This window comes from Petaurus breviceps, unplaced genomic scaffold (assembly GCF_028583685.1).
Source record: "Petaurus breviceps papuanus isolate PSGF00001 unplaced genomic scaffold, PetGlider_PUasm1.0 90760, whole genome shotgun sequence".
Taxonomy (NCBI): domain Eukaryota; kingdom Metazoa; phylum Chordata; class Mammalia; order Diprotodontia; family Petauridae; genus Petaurus; species Petaurus breviceps.
In genome coordinates, this window is record NW_027187338.1 from 7,734,793 (window position 1) to 7,752,121 (window position 17,329).

Consider the following 17,329-nt stretch of genomic DNA (forward strand, 5'->3'; position numbering starts at 1 on the left):
ACCACCACCACCACCACCACCACCACCACCACCACCACCACCACCACCACATCATCTCTCCTCAAGCCCCTGAAGCAAAGAGCCTTGGAAATAGCAGGGCTTTTGGTCCAGACCCTGAGCCATTATCCTGGAAAGCAAGCCCTGGAAGAGATGCAGCCTGTTAACTGTTCCTACACATGCCACAGCCACAGTCACTGAAGACTCAGAAGAGAAAGTTCTTGCCACCAAAGTCCTTGACAAAGTTCAGTGGCTCAACATCAGAAAGTAAAATGATTTTATCAGTGGAAATGAGTTTAAAGAACAGGTATTATCATCTATTTCCTTGCTGGGCCCCTTCCCACTTAACTTGCAGACATTACCTTCTCTGTTTTGGGTCTACTGCCATTACAATGTGAGCTCCTTGAGGGCAGGGGCTGCTTTTTCTATTTACATCCTCAGCATTTAGTACAGGGCTTTACACAGAGTAAGCGCTTCACAAATGTTTCATTGGATCCACAGTTGCATTCCTCCATTCCTGACAGAAAGGTGATAGACCAGAGGTACAGAATAACACATACATTCTCAAACACACGAGAAGTAGATTTGTTTTGTGTAGCTATACTTATTTGTACAAGGGAAGGGTTCTGTTTGTTTTGGAGAGGGGTTGGGACAGAGAGGGGGATTAATGACAGTGATATCAAACAAAAAACAAAAGGTTTTAAAAACTTCCACAGGTGCACTAAAAGAAAAGGAAGTCTAGAGGGAGGTATAGACAAGCAAGACAACTTTAAAACGAACACACACTGAGTAGGTATGTCTATAGATTTGGGAAGGCATAAACATCATGGTACCTGAATGTAATGAAATAACACTGTGCTATAAGAATTGACAAACACGATGAATACAGAAAAGTATAGAAAAATTTAACATGAACTGATACAAAGTGAAGTAAACAGTAAAACAATATTATACAATGACATCAATGTAAATGGAAGAACAACCACAACAAAACTATCAAAAATTAATGTCACAGAATTACAAAGAATAAGCTTGACCCCAAGGAAGAATTAGGAGCCTACCCTCAGTCCTTTGAGGAGGGGGTAAACACCCTTATGGGTATGAAATGTTATATATGACATCAGATTTTTTTCAATGTTTGCTGATTTTTTTTTCTGATTCTTCCTTCTGTAAAAATTTTGTTATAAGGAATGGTTCTTTGGGACAGAAAGGAGAGAGAAATATAGGAGTGATACAAGGGGAACCTTAGATAAATGTTAAAACAAAAAAAAAGCATTAAAAAAAAGAAACTGAAGTGCTGAATTTATTATATGTAATTTTAAAAACCAAGCTGCATATAATGTTTCATATGGGGACTATATGGGATGATTCAATTAATTTTTGCTGAGATTTGTCAAGTTTAGAGTAACCAAATCAAATTAAAATCCTGGGGAGAAAAATTACTACTGTCCAGTCTATGATGATGTGTCTGGATAAAATGTCTATCAAAGTACATTTGAGACAGACACTGAAGAGCAGGAGAAAAATAGTATGCTACATTATGTGTAGCAAATTGCTCAAGTGCTATTAATGTGATCAAACTTCTCCATAACACAAAAGCTTATCTTTTAGTATCAATAATATTCTGATGATACTGTCGAGTGGAATTCATAGTCTGAAGAATTAAAAGTATTGGTGACAAGGGGCGGCCAGGCGGCTCAGAGAGTAAGAGCACTGGCTCCAGTGTCAGGATGACCTGGGGATCAAATCCGGGCTCAGACACTTAGCACCACACCCAGAAATAACTGACCGTGTAACCTTGAGAAAGTTACTTAACCCCGACTGCTTAAAAAAAAAAAGTATTGGTGACGCAAAGACCCCAAAGATATGGTAGGTATAAGCAAAGATAATACTCCATATTTTTACAGCTCTTTAAGGTTTACAAACCTATACATACCTCAGTGATCCTCTCAACAACCTAGTGAGGCAGGTACTACTGTAATTTCTATTTTGTGCATGCAGAAAATGAGGCTGAGAGAGCAGCAACTTGCCCAAGGTGCATGCACTCTAGCTTCAACACTACCTGGCCTCCTCATGAGCAGCCCAAGTGAAGAAAAGGGTCGAGGATATTGGAGAAATGTGCCACCGGAAAACAAATCTGGTGACAGAGCAATAGGGGTCACTGCTACCTACCCCAGGGCCACCCTGATGTCTATGTCAGGCCACCAGATCTGGAAGAAAGCCCTCAGCAATGCGGGTGGGCCTTCTGAGCAGAAAGGACACAAAGTCTAAGTGGATGGGTTTCAATTTGCATCTCATCAAATCATCAAAGAAGAGGTAAGAAAGAGAGCGTAACGCCTTAGAGAGAAGACTGAGTATTTGTTGAAATAAAATGCATAGATGACACAAAGCTGAGAGGGATAGTCAATATTCAGGATGACAAAATCAGAATTCAAAAAGACTTATCAGTAGGTATATCACAAAATGAGACTTAATAGGTGTTTCTAAATTTAAGGTCCTGCACTTGGGTTCCAAAAATAAAATTAATAAGTACAGAAGACATGACTAGAAGGCAACTTACATAAAAAAGATTTATGAGTTAATAACTCCACCTTCAACATCAATCTACATAATTAGGTAGCAGCCCAAAAAGCTGATACCCCCTTACTCAGCATTAATGGATAAATGTCCAAGAAGAGGAAGTGACAGTCCCCACTGTATTCTACACTGGTCAGACTACAAATGGGGTACTGTGTCCATTAACAAGGGCCACCATGTAAGAGGGACAATGACCCTTTCCTAGACTCTTCCTGCAAATACTCTATGACCCAGGGACACAGGCCTCTTTGCTGATCTCTCACATAAAACACCATCTCCTGACTCAGAGCAATTCTACTGGCTGTTGATTATTGCCTTAAATGCTCTCCCTTCCTGTCTCTGCCTCCTGACTTCCTTCTAATCCCAGTTAAAATCCCACCCTCTGCAAGAGCCCATTCCTGGACCCCCTTGATGCTAGTGCCTTCCTTCTGAGATTACCTCCAATTTACCCTGTATGTATTTTCAAGTCCAGTCAACAAATATTTATTTATTTATTTGTTTGTTTTTAAAGCAATTGGGGTTAAGTAACTTGCTCAAGGTTACATGGCCAGTTATTATTTCTGGATGTGGTGCTGAGTATCTGAGCCCAGATTTGATCCAGGTCATCCCGACACTGGAGCCGGTGCTCTTACTCACTGAGCCACCTGGCCGCCCCTAAGCAATTGGGGTTAAGTAACTTGCTCAAAGTTACATGGCCAGGTGTTTCTGGGTGGGTGCTAAGTCTCTGAGCCCGGGATTCTATCTCCAGGTCTTCTCAACACTGGAGCCGGTGCTCTTACTCGCTGTGCTACCTGGCCGCCCCCAAACAAGTATTTATTAAGCATTTACTAAGTGCAAAACACTACTAAGCATTGGGAATGACAATCCCTGCTCTCAAGAAACTGCCAATCTAATAGTGGGAGGAAGCTAAAAGGAGCAAAGAAATGAGGGAGAGAAGAGAGGCAGGTACCCAGAGCAGGGCAGAGTCAGGAGAGCGGCCTGGAGAGGAATGGAAAGTGGTGGATCTGGGCCCCTCTTAAATGGGGTTTTGGGAGGAGCCAGCCAAGTGAAGGGGGAGGATGCAGAGGCACAGGTGATCCAATGTGTGAGATCTAGGATGAAGAGGTTGCTATGGCACTAGAGTACAGTCTAGAGAGGAAAAAATTTAAGTGTACAGAATTGTCAGCCATTGTCTCCACCATGAGAACCTTAGTTCCTGGAGGGCAGGGTATGTTTTTGCCTTTCTCTGGATCCCCTGGCACAGAGCAAGAACTGAATATGAGTCTCCTTACTTAATGTGACAAAACAGAACACTTCTAGAGGATGACAAGGGTAGTGAAAGGCCTAGAAAGCATGTTATAAGAGGATTTGTTAAGAGAATTATCTTGTTAAAAAAAAAAAAGAATTGTCTTGTTGATCACAAATCAAGAGCAAAGGGCAACTGATGGACAGAGAACCTGGAATCTTCATAATATATAAGGATGTAGAGGCAAAGGTCTCACAGAATCATTATCACAGCAGGTGGGATCATTAAAATACTGAAATAGTCAAGAAAGAAAATCAGAAGCATCACCAGACCAAACCCTGAACATAATAGGCATTCTATAAATAACTGTAGAGGGAAGCCCTCCAATCTCTTAACTTTCCCCCACCACCCCCTCCATATCTAGTCAGTCACTAAATCTTATCAAGTCTGCCTTATCAGCATCTCTCATAGCCTTCCTTTTCTTTGGGTGCAGTTAGGTGGGGGGCAGTGGACAGCGATCTGAGTCTGAACTCAGGAAGATCTGAGTTCATATGCAGCCTCAGATCCTTACTAGTTTTGTGACCCTGGACAAGTCATTATACTTCTGTCTGCCTGTTTCCTTATCTGTAAAATCGGGATAATTTTAGCACCTACCTCCCAGTATTGTAAGGATCAAATGGAATAATATTTGTAAACCCCTTACCACAGTGCCTGGCACATGACAGATGTTTAATAAATGATCATTTCCCTTCTTTCTTCTCTACTCATACAGCCACTGCTCAAAGTCAGGTCTTACTCCCTCTCACCTGAACTTTTCGACAGCTTCTTAGCTGGATTTCCACTCCCAATCTCCCCCTTGCCAATCTCTTGGGCATATTATTTTTTATCTTTCTAAAGTTTCATCTTTCTAAAGGATCATGTCACTCCTCTTGCTCACAAACTTTTAGTGGCTACACAATTCTATTGGGATGAACTAAGAACTCCTCAACTTGGCATTTTATCCTGTGGCTCTAGTTTGCCTTTCCAGGTTTAATGCAAATTATTCCTAAACGCCCTGTGTTCCAGTCAAACTGAAACTTGCTATTTCATGAATTCATCCTTGTCTCCCTTCTCTTCTCCTTTTCCCAGGCTATTCCCCAAGCCTAGAATGCACCTCCTCTCAAAATCCCTGGCTTCCTTGAATGCTCAAACCCTGTGCAATCAACAGCTTTTGGAAATCTTTCCTGATCTACTAGTGGTTAACACTGTCTTCCTCTTCAAATTATCACACACATAATCATACGTTTTTGTATTGTATGTCCTCAACAGAATATAAGCTCCTTGAGGGCAGAACATCTTTCTTTTCTCTTTGTATCTATAGCACTTGGCACAAAGGTTTGCACGTATCAGATATTTAATAAATGCTTAACTCTCTTTAAAAACCTGATGAGTTGGTATGGAAGAATTTGATTTCTTTACTCTCTTTTGGTGCAGAGGGCAGAACTAGGATCAGTGGTTAAAGATTACAGGAAGTTAAATTATAGCTCATATAGACAAGTATGATATAGTAGATTCAGAAGACCAGGTTTAAATGGTGGGTCTACTACTTATTACTTAACCTTGGGCAAGTTAACAGCCTCTATGGATCTCTATTTATCTGTAAAAAGGAGAGGGCTGAACCAGATGACTTCTAAAAACACTTTCCTGATAATTAGAACTGTCAAAAAGTGTTATGGGCTACCTTATGAGGTTCTAGACAACTCTTCACTGGAACTGGTCAAGAAGAAACTAGACTATTGTAAAGAATAACCTAGAGAGAAATTTATGATTTGGGAGTAGCTCTGCCAAGATCACTTTCCAAAGACCCTTCCACCTCTGAGATTCTGTGATTGTCTGATTCATACCTTGCAGTCATACACATAATTACATGAAGAGCCTGGCATCATAACCTAATGTTGCCATTTTTGGTTTATGTTTATAATATATTACAAAATTTATTTCAAAATGCTCACCATTAAAGAGACACTTCTTTCTTTCAAATAAGCACATGACTGGCATCAATTTGAGAATAGCTTTTTCTAATCCATTCTATAACTTTCTTTCTTTTATATGGAAGCTATATTTTTTAGGTGACATAAATTTGTGAGTTTTTTTTTTTTTTTGATGTGATCTGTATGTAGTTTCTCAATCTGTACTCTGTCCTTTATCTTCATCATGTTGTAGCAATTTCCTCATAGGATTTCCTTAAGGTATTCTAGGCATCACACGGCACAGGTGAAAGAACACTAGACTTGGTGTAAGAGGGCCTGGGATACCTAGCCTCTAGATTTTTTCTGACCAGAAAAGCTGAAGTGGATATGAGGCAGCATGGTGTATATAATGCTGAGATGTCAAACCTATCTCCCAATGAAGCCTAAACCAGATTAAAATGTAATTAAGAAACATCTAAAGATAAAAATACAATTTGACAAAATGTTAACTTGTGTTTTCTAAAGTCAGTATGCAACCTCGCTCATATTCATACCACAGGTTTCATACCACAGGTACAGCAGATGGAAAGGTCTGGGAGATAGGAAGATCTGGGTCCAAGTGCAACCTCTGACATACACTGGCTGTGTGACAAATCACTCATCCTCTCAAGGCTCCAGGCAACTCTTTAAGATAATCAAGTGTAGAGAAGGTGCTGAACAGCATTGACTGAGAGCCTTTCCTCACCAATGAGACCATAGGTCTAGTCCCTTTACTTCTCCAGTGAAGTAAAGCCCATAACCTCAAGGGCCCTTTAGAATTCTAAAAACAGAGGCCTACAATCTCTTCGCACAGTAGGGTATAACTACAGTATTTGAGCTCCACTGTGCCCTAGCAATTTGAAAGTCTCCTGGTAGGTATTCACAACACAAGAGTCAGCTACATGCTCCACCTTGGCTCTGACCCCTCCAGAATAACTGGTGATCCAACTAGTTTATAGTCATTTTTCACCAAGATCCTCTTCTCCCTCGCTTCCTTTATCAGGTCTCCCAAAGGCCTCATTCCAAGTCTTCCCTTCCTCTTTTCATACAAAGTCAGGGTTAGAGGTGACCAGCACTCACTTTCCTCTGACCTGGAAAATGAACTCTCCAGAATGGGGACAGTATTATCCTTCTCTTGGTCATATGGAGATCATGTGGTATGATAGGGAGTCTACATTTCTCAGAGCATCACATTTTTAGAAAAATTTTTGGAAATTATTCTCTTACCTGCTTGATCTGCATGTAGCCAGAAGATACAGGGGTTAGGGAACTTCAAGGGGCCCCCAAGGGGGCCCCCACCTTCTTCTGCATGTTGACGACTGAGAAGTTCACTATGTGAGATTCCTGTTTCTTCAAACACTTGCAAACTCCTAAAACAGATAACAGAAAAAAAGGTGGGCATTCCCTGAAAGACCAATAGGAAACAGATGTTTAGTCTGTGTTAACGGGCTCAACCAGGAGGGAAGCTGTTAGCAAACGTAAATTCATTCTCACAACATAATGATGACTAAATGTCTTATTGGTATGAAAACTCAAAGTTACTCCAAATCTGCCTACCAGAAAAAGTATAAATAAAAGCAGAAAAGGGGTCAGAGATAGGGTTAACCTTTTAAATCTAGTGTTTTTTTTTTTCTCTCTGGCTCCTTTCATTTACAGATAGGCACAACTATTTATAAATTTCCTAAGTACCCCACCTCCATATTACTCCTTCTCTAAAATAACCCTTCAGACTGCTACCCCCCCCCCACAAATCTTCTTAATGCAGAAATATAATTATGTTACCTATTGCCCCAAAACCTTCAATGGCTCCTTGCAGCCTGGAGTATAAATTCATAATAATAAGCAGACAATCCCCACCCCCAACCACCTTTGCAGCCTTCTTACACCTTAGTCCTCCCAATACACTCTTCCATCTAGTGACACTGGCCTCCTGGCTGTTGCATGAACAAGACACTCCATCTCTCAGCTCCATGCATTTTTCCTGGCTGTCCTCCATGCCTCAGACATTCTCCCTCCTCCTCTCCAACTAGTGATATTCTAGACTTCCTTTAAGTCCCATCTAAAATACCATTTTCTAAAGGAAGCCTTCCTTAATTCCAGTGGCTTCCCTCTGCTATCTCCTAGTACCCTGCTTTGCATGCACATGTATGTACTGTCTGCACATTGCCTCTCTCACTAAATTGTAAGCTCCCTGAAGACAGGCCCTGCCTTGCTTCTTTGTATATTTCCATTTGCTTAGTGTGCCTGGCATACAGTAGGCATTTTATAAATGTTTATCGACTGATTACTCAAAAAGCTCCAGTGATTCGGTATTATCTCTTATGCTATTTGGCATATTCACAACTTGGCTCTAATGTACACTTTAGGCTTAGAATACTTTCATACATAGTTGCTGGCACATAGCAAGTGATTAATCAATGTTTTCCCATTCATTCTCCCAGTCAAATCGAGCCAGCCTTTTGTTGTCCTTCACACACATCATTCCATCTCCTCTTTACTCCTCTCCCAGCTCCTCACTCCTCAGATGTTGCCAGCATGTGTCAGCAGCATTTGTTACCATGAACTCAGTAGGCCGTCCTCCTGGTGAGGAATTACTTGTGGGACCTTCATTCTGAGGAAGTACCCGGGGTGCCACCCTTCACTCCTCTCCTGGTTCTGCCCTAAAACTCTGGACTTCACCCACGCTCTCACAAGGTTCCTTCTCCAGAACTCCTTTTATCTCCATTTTACTGTGGTCTTCCTGCATTGGAATGTAAGCCCCTTGCGGGCAGGGACTATCTTTCCTCTTCTATTTTTATTCCCAGAGCTCAGCACAAGCTAAGGTCTTAGTAAGTGCTTCTTGACTTGAATGACTGTATGCTTTTAGATACTGTCCCTGATGCTCACTGACTGTTTAAAGGTTTATAGAGCTCTTAATGCAGAACACCTTATCTGAGTTCAGAATTCGAGGTGCTTCTCTGACACTTTCAATCTGACTGATGTATGAACTCTCATATTTTTCGTCATCTCAAACCTATCTCCATCAAAGAGGCCTATTCACCATGCTCAGGACTTTCCTCTAAATCTCTTGATGTTGTGTTGCTGTGATGCTGCAGAGACTACCTACATTGGTCACCTATGTTGGCTACCTTTTGCTCTTATTAATGGAGGGAATATAGTATAGTAGAGAAAGCACTGGATTTAAGAGTTGGGAAAACCTGGGTTCAAATCCAATCACAAGCATTTACTGTGTGACCCTGAGCAGTAACTTTATCTCCCTGAACCTCAATTTATTCCTCTGTAAAATAAGATTGGATTCAATGACCTTCAAGGTCTCTTCCAGCTTCAAATCTATGATTCTGTGATGGCATGACCAGCCTGCTTTCTTTTCCTACCCCAGGTATTATGATCTTCAGGGCAGCTTGGTGGTGGCAGTGTGGCCAAGCCTAGAGTCAGGAAGACCTGAGTTCAAATCTAACCTCAGACACTTATCAGTTGTGTGATCCTGGGTTATTCACTTAACACTGTCTGCCTCAGTTTCCTCATCTGCAAAATGAGCTAGAGAAGGAAATGGCAAGTCACTCCACTATCTCTGCCAAGAAAACCGAAAATGGGGTCATGAAAAATTGAGCACAACTAAAATGGCTGAACAACAAAAACAACAATTATGATCTTCATTTTTATAGAGGCTGAAACTAGGTTCAGAGAGCTAAGTAAGTTGGTCATTCTTAGAGAGTTAACAATCAGAAGGCAAGATCAGAATCCAGGTCTTTCTGACTACAAGTCCACTGCCCTCTACCCACCATGCCATACTGCTGCCCCTTGTCACACACAAACACAAATTCCTTTGCTCTTCATGATCTGTTTCCATCCAGCCCTTTATCTCTCTGAGAATTACAGCATCTCACCATGAAAAGAGATCTCAGTCCTGAACCATTCCTGACAAGGAGTCATCTACCCTGTGCTTTAAAAACACCAGTGAATGAGAATCATTCCATTAAACCTGCTAAGGCAGCATATGCCACTTTCAGAAAGCTTTGTTGGGAAATATTTCCTTAAATGAAGTCAAAATGTTTCTATTTGTTCTCCCCCTGTTCCCTTTAATCCGCTCTATATTTTAGGCAAACTGGACTACTAGGTGTATCATGATTTTATCTTGTACTCTCCCATCTCTACACTTGTACAAGCTTTTCCCCATGCCTATAACACTCCTTATCACCACCCATTGAAATCCTTCTCTTCCTTTAAAACTTAAAGGCCATCTCTCCTTTGACATGCTGCTCTGCCTGGTCTTCTCTTAACGAAAAGCCATTTCTTCTGCACCTATCACAGCTATCATACTCATTTGTATACCTGTAATCTTATCCCTCCACTAGATTTTAAGTTCCTTGAGAGCAGGGAGTCTTTTCATATTTTAATTTCCGGTGTATAGTAAGCACTGTGTTTGTAAATGACATAGTAGTCACAATACAGCTTTGTTAAAATTATATTCTGGAAAGTTTCAAAGTCAAGTCAGGCTTCTCTAGATTACTTTTTCCATACACAAAGGTATATTCATATGTCCACCACACTTCAACTTAAATATTAGAATGAATAAAGGATACACTTGGATAAGAGAGAGTACATATATACTCTTAGCCTACCCTCATTTTCCCCTTCTGAATACATTAAGGAAAGCAGAATCAGAAAACAATTCCTTACAGTCATACTTAGTCACTGAGGTGACCACATTTTTTTCAGCTTGAAATAAAAATTTTCCCTTCACTATCTCTTGCCACTTCCTGAACCCAGATTATTATAACACCAGTTATCTCTTCAAATTAGTGGTAACTGAATGACCTGACAAAGTAATAAAGCAACACCTCACTTGCAGAGAGGTCACTATTGTTCAGATCTCCTTATAGAGCCTTCTACATTAAAAGTAAATGAAAACAAAACAGAACAACAAAACAAAACAAAAAAATTCTGAGCACACTTAGTCACTACCTAAAGGACTACATATAAATAAATGCATGCTCTATTAAGCCAGGCAATTTACTCCACATAAGAAAGGACCTAAGATCCAGGTTTTGGTTCAGAGCTTTATTAAATTACGCACACAATTCTAATAGAGTTAGCTATCAGATTAACACGAGCAAACTAGAAGAGGTGGATAGAACATCAAAAGCAGCTATTTATGCATATACTAGAACAAATCTTTAATGGTTCAATTCAATATGAAAGGAAATAAATTCTAGAATTTACCATGCATATGCACAGAAGGAAGAAAGAGATTAATTTTTCATAAAGAAGACTTGCATTCTATTACACATAACTTTTTTGCTACTGCTACTTTGGAATATTTCATTAGGATAATAAAATAGTTACTCATCAAATATGCCCCATATTCCCTGGACAGCTCCACATAAGCAATACCCCAAGACTTACTGTGCCCCAAATGAGTCTTGCACGTTCCACTTTTCCTAACTGTTCCTTATGCCCAGTACCAACAGGCATGTTCTGCCTGCAACGTCCTCTCTTCAAGCACTGGATTCTTAGCCACTTTCTAAAGCCCAGCTCCAATGTTATCTCTTCCTAAAAGCCTTATCTGAAGCCCTAGCAACAACATTTACTTATACAGATTTTACATAGCCCATATTATTCTATTATCCATACACTCTAAGAGGGAGGTCACTATAGTCATCTAAAATTTGTCATATCTTTCCCAGCACCTAACAGTGTTATGCCTATAGAATGTGGTTAATTAAAACATTTACTGAATTGAATTCCAGCAGTGAAAAATGGTAGGTGGAACTTTAGTAGGGGAAAATCTAAAAATAAGCAGTTTGTATAGTAGCGTTATGGATAATCTAAACAATTACTTGATGCACATCAAAACACTAATGATACTGATTATTTTTCGTTCAAGGGAAGGAAGTCTATCAGACACTTTATTTCTATCCCAGCTGAAAGTCAAAGATTCGACAGGGGTAATTATTTTTTAGCTGGTAAACTCACTTATATAGAGTAAAAACACAATGCCTGATAAGAGCACTAAATGAGGTGACTCTCTAATAATAACATAAAATATCCAATCTTTCCTTTTCCACCATCATGACAATTTGGTGTCACCTCTAACAGAAAAATTAGCCTGGCCAGGCACCAGAATCTCACATGACTCTTGCTCTTCGGTTTCTATTTGGACATGACTTCAGTTCATAGCATCCAAGGAAGTTGTGGAACTTGCTACTATGCCTGAGACCTTGTCTGGTCACCCCAGTACCAGGAAGAGGACCCCCTCCAGATTCCATATCCAGCTCATTCACCACTACACACTGCTGCCTCATTTAATCTCATCCCTTAGGGAAATTCCATAAATATGGATACAGAAGCTGAGCAGGCAGAAGGTTGAAAAAAAATTCACCACCCACGCACCCCTCTGATGTGAAAAATGTCGAGTGTGGAACCTGGTATTGCAAAAACGACTGAGCAAAACAAATAAAATCCCAATGTAAATGGATTAGATGCTGGAAAGAAAAATACATGAAAACTGTTATTCAAGCAAAGATCAAATAGAAAATGAACCAAGATCACAGAGGCCCCAGGGAATTGTGCTGGAGTGTACCAACAAAGTAGGGTGCAACTATTTATGGGGGAGTGGTATTGAGATGATAGCCTAGGGCTCTCCAACAGGTCTATCAGGATCAACCAGTCAATCTTGAAGCAACTCTCTGAACAGCTGCCATGCTACCCTCCCACTGGTCTTTGGGGATTTCCAGATTCGAGGCAGCTCCTACTACCCATCCCCCAAATGTTTCTGCACTGTCAGCATCCCCCTACTTCTGTCCCATCCTCCCATGCTGTCAAAATCCACCAAGCCTATTGCAATCTCTTTTCTTCTCCCTCCCCCCAACTTCCACACCAGAATTTCTCCTTTAAGGAACTGCTTATAAGTCACAAAAAATTTTGCCAGAATTTGAAATCAGTCAGCTTTGGCCAGGTCATCTCACCTGGCTACTTTGCGTTTATCGTGTGGGTGCAGTTTGGCTGCCATTTCTGGGTCCACCTGGCTTAGCTGGTAATGCAATTCATTGCCATCCATTTTTTCCAATTCCATTTTCCTGTCGATCACTTTCTCTCCTTTACATATTTCCTTTGAAGAATGGAGAGTTTCCCCCTGGGGTTACCAAAAAATAGTTTTAAAATTAAGATATGCTGCTTTCTGGTAGCTATGACTACCCCCATCATGCCAAGGGCTTTAATCTTGACAGCACTACCTACAAACAGCAAAGTTGCTACTACATTAAAGTATTTAGAAAAGCCTCACATATAAAAAAAGATATGGGTGAAACAGTTTAATGGTGTCCACAGCTTCAGATTTCTGAGGTCAGCTGCCAAATAATTATTAAGACTTTCTTATTCAAAGATTTGGTAATATCTCTACTTCTCTGCTAAAGAAACTGTTTAGTGGCTCCTTAAATGCCTACAATATATTGTTCAAACTCCTTAGTCTAGCTGAATATTCAAGGCCCTCCACAGTCTGATGTCATCCTACTTATCCAGTCCCAACTCATACTCCTCCTCCTCACTGTTTATTATGCTCCAGGCAAACTGGTCTATGTGCTGTCTGCTGACATGCTCCATTCCCTCCCCACTCCATGTTTTAGCTCATGACTGTATGAGACCTAGAGGTCTCTCTCTCTCCCTCTCCTATTTGATTCTACTCTTCTGTTAAAACCAAACTCAAATGCTACTTCTTTCAACAGGTCTTTCTAAAGGCCTAATATGTCATGACCCCTTGCCTCACTTAGACAGAGTACTTTGTAGACTTCTCTGAAGCATTTATCGCACAGCATTTTGTACAAGTTATTTATGTACATGCCATATTTCCCAATAAACTGTAAGGGCTATGAAGTAAGTCTTATCTAAAGATATCAACTACTACCCAAAGCATCATGCTTTGTGTAGTAGGCAATATTTATTGAACTGCATTATAAAAACTATAGTAAACTTATACTAAGATGCTAATTAACTCAAGGAAAGGCAGTTTGTCCCCCACATGCCTGCCCTTAGGCCAGCCAGGAAAAACAAACTGCACACATGCAGCTGGTATTTCCTTCAGAATATTAAGTGAGAAAATGACAACTGCTGTTCATAACAAAAGAGACTTATAAGTATTTGCTGCCTCTTTCTAATAAAAGTCACCATGGGAGAAATTAGAAATCTTTAAACCACCATACCTTGGTATTGATCAGAACTTTCCAGAGCAAGGATTCAATATAATAATTAGTACCTCCCACAACAATTGGGATCTTCTCTCGAGCAAATATATCTTCAATGTAAACATTAAGAAATACAGCACCAAACAGTATAATCAGAGAATTTTTAAGTTTGAAGAGTCCTTGGAAGACCATTTAGTTCAACTCCCCATTTTTACAGAAGAGGACACTTAGCCAAGAAACAGGCAATGACAAACTTAAGGTCACACCAGTTAATGGCAGAGCTTGAATTAGAACCCACATATCTTGACCTTGTGTCCAAGACTTATCCACTAAACTAGGGTATCTTGCATCAGAATTAATATTTCTTCTTGTCTTATCTGAGAATGATGACACCGGCAAGAAGCTTATATTCCTCTGGCTGTGAGGCTGAAGGGGAAAAGGTAAGATACAGTTACAGAGACCTTTTTCTACCAGAAGATCACGGGGGAAATTAATCAATCCAATACAACGCATACATTTAAGAAAAGGAGTCTGCACTTCGGTCCAACTATTTTGTAAATACCTTCCAGTTCCCTGCTATGTAGCCAGGACTTTGCTGCCTAAACATGTGCAAGATGGGCAATTGTTTTCTAGAAAATGGGACAAAAACTGATCTTATTTCCTATAGAACAACAGGTATTAACTACTTAGAATCATAGATTATTAGATGTGGAAGGGATTTTGGAGATCATTTAGTCTAACCTCATTTTGAGGAGGAAAGTGAGGGACCAAAGAGGAAATATTATTACTTGCTCCAAGCCACACTTGAAGTCAGTGTTTGAGCCGAGGTTTAAACCCAATTTTTGTGACTCCTATTTCTACGACCCTTCCACATGACGGAGGCAGGAGGCATACTGTACTACATGCTCCTAAGCAATCAGTTACTTTCAGGATCCCTCATCCAAAGCCATGTGGTGACAAATGTATTCTAACTCACAGAGAAAGAAGGAGATCTACCTGGGACATTTGAATTCCTGTCTTCACAATGACTGCAGAACTGGTCATGTGCACTATGGAGTGCCTTACACCCAAAGGCACTAGATAAAGAAGTCTTTCAACACCCTGATAAAGGATTATTTATAAATGTCTTCCCAGGAATCCCTGGATAGTAAAGCCTAGAGGGCAGGGGTAGCAATTCTTTTTTCTTCTGGAGGACCAGAGAGTGTAAATAAGCAACCTAAAACCACACAAATGTTTAAAAAGAAACAAAGACCCCACCCAAATAAAAAGCTGTTTGCTTGTTCTAAAAGAAACTTTCTACCCATAGCTTTTAAATTTAATTCATAGGAAAGACAAAACTCTAGCAGACCACCTTGCTGCCCAATGCTTAGTAGGCTGGTCAGTAAAAAAATTATTCTTCCTGTGTTCACTTATGCTATGAACATATAAGTATCACCTGAATAATAAAAATAAATAAATAAATACCATCCTTTTGAATTCTCATTACCACTCCAGTTTGAAATAGATCTTTCTACACTAAAAATAATCTGCTTAATAATATCTTAGATTTGTAAAGCACTTTACAATTAAGTTAATAAAGCATTTTCACAGCTATGAACTCATCTGATCTGTGAAGCAACCAAGAAAAGACATGTGCCATCATTCCTATTTTATGGCCCAAAGAAAGATGACAGGATCATAGGGTGGGAAAGACTTATAGATGATTTAGTCCAATCCCCTCATTTTGCAGATGAGGAAAGTGGGAGCCAGAGACAGAAAACGACACTGGAAGGTTTTAATATTTCTGCTCAGTTCAATATTTTTACATTTCATACTTTGAGAGAGAACCTTACTCCAGCAATAACTTTATTTCAGCAAGAAACTTGAGAAAAAAATATTCAATTTATTGTGCTATATCTGTTTTTCCCAAACAATTCATAAGTCTTTTGTTTTGTCTGGGTGCTGAGGGTAGAGAAGGGGTTAGTTGGATCTTGTAAGGATGGTATAGATTAAAAACAACTTAGTAACTATATGCTACAATTCCAAAACACAGCAAAAATTTTCCTACTTTACTTCTGAGAAACATTTGCTGAATAGAAAAGTACTGGGTTTTTTAATCATAGTTAAGAATCAAACTGTATTACTGTGAATTTCAAATATCTAGGACCAGGAATTCTTAACTGTTTTTATGTCACAGACCCTTTTGCTCATCCAAAATACATACTGATTTTTAATTAATACACAAAAATTCGGTCTGAACACTTCAGGCAGAATCTTTAACCAGCTAGAAAACACATATTTAAGGGGCAGCCAGGTGGCACAGTGAGTAAGAGCACTGGCCCCAGTCCGGGCTCTGATACTTAGCACCACACCCAGAAATAACTGGCCATGTAACCTTGAGCAAATTACTTAACCCCAATTGCTTAGGGGCAGCCAGGTGGCTCAGTGAGTAAGAGCACCAGCCCCAGTGTCGGGATGACCTGGGGATCAAATCCGGGCTCAGATACTTAGCACCACACCCAGAAATAACTGGCCGTGTAACCTTGAGCAAGTTACTTAACCCCGATTGCTTAAAAAAAAAAAAAACCCACATATTTAAGACTAGCTACTGTTCAATATTCCTTTGAAAACACTTCATTATTATATCTGCCTGAGAATTTCTAGACCACTTTAGTAAAAAAAGAATCAACTTGAAAAAAAACTTAGTAAAATCAGCCTTCATGAATAAATGGAGTATTTATGATTCACTATTCTTCAACTGCTCTTCTCAAAGCTTTGGGGATACTGCTGGTGTCTGCATTAGAGAATTATGAAATCTTGCTATTTAGTCACAGAAATTAGAACTGGAAGGGTCCTTCGAATCTTCTAGTCCAAGACCTGAGGCCCTCTTGGTACAGAGGAAAGCATGACTACAAGGAATTAGAAGACGTTTTTGCTGCGCCTCTGGTTATTGTGCCCCCCTTCCCCACTCCTCATCCTCCAAAATCAGCTGCCTGTTTTCTTGAAGGATATTAGGGCAGTTGCTTTGTTCCTGAAGTCCACCACAGTGTAATTCATCACAAGGGGATCCACAAAGCTGATCATATGGTGTTGGCAGAGTCTCTGTTCTTGGGGGGAGACCTTGTTGGTGATGATATTTAGGCCCTCATACACCTACAGAACAGAAAATTAAAATCAAAAAATCAAACTGCCTCCTTCACATAATCAAATAATGCAGATCAAATACCAGTGAAGCGGGGGATAGGAGGAAGGGAAGAGCTGGGGCATACTGGGCCTTTCCTGGGCCCAATATTAGACCCCAGGACCAGGGATTCTTAACTGTTCTTATGAAAGAGACTTTTTTGGCAATTAGGTGAAGTCGATGGACCCTTTCTCAAAATGTT

General features: G+C 40.1%; 1 protein-coding gene across 13 annotated transcripts in view; it reads right to left on the reverse strand.

Moving 5' to 3' along the window:
- The window catches only part of TRIT1 (tRNA isopentenyltransferase 1), a 92,839-nt gene that overhangs the window by 23,496 nt on the left and 52,014 nt on the right, over positions 1 to 17,329 (reverse strand). For all 13 annotated transcript variants that reach the window (XM_069068019.1, XM_069068020.1, XM_069068017.1 and 10 more), the window contains 4 exons: positions 16,957 to 17,099; positions 13,986 to 14,082; positions 12,756 to 12,922; positions 7,015 to 7,157 (listed from right to left, as the gene is read on the reverse strand). In XM_069068019.1, coding sequence (XP_068924120.1) covers positions 7,015 to 7,157; positions 12,756 to 12,922; positions 13,986 to 14,082; positions 16,957 to 17,099 — 550 coding nt within the window. The remainder of the gene's footprint in view (positions 1 to 7,014; positions 7,158 to 12,755; positions 12,923 to 13,985; positions 14,083 to 16,956; positions 17,100 to 17,329) is intronic.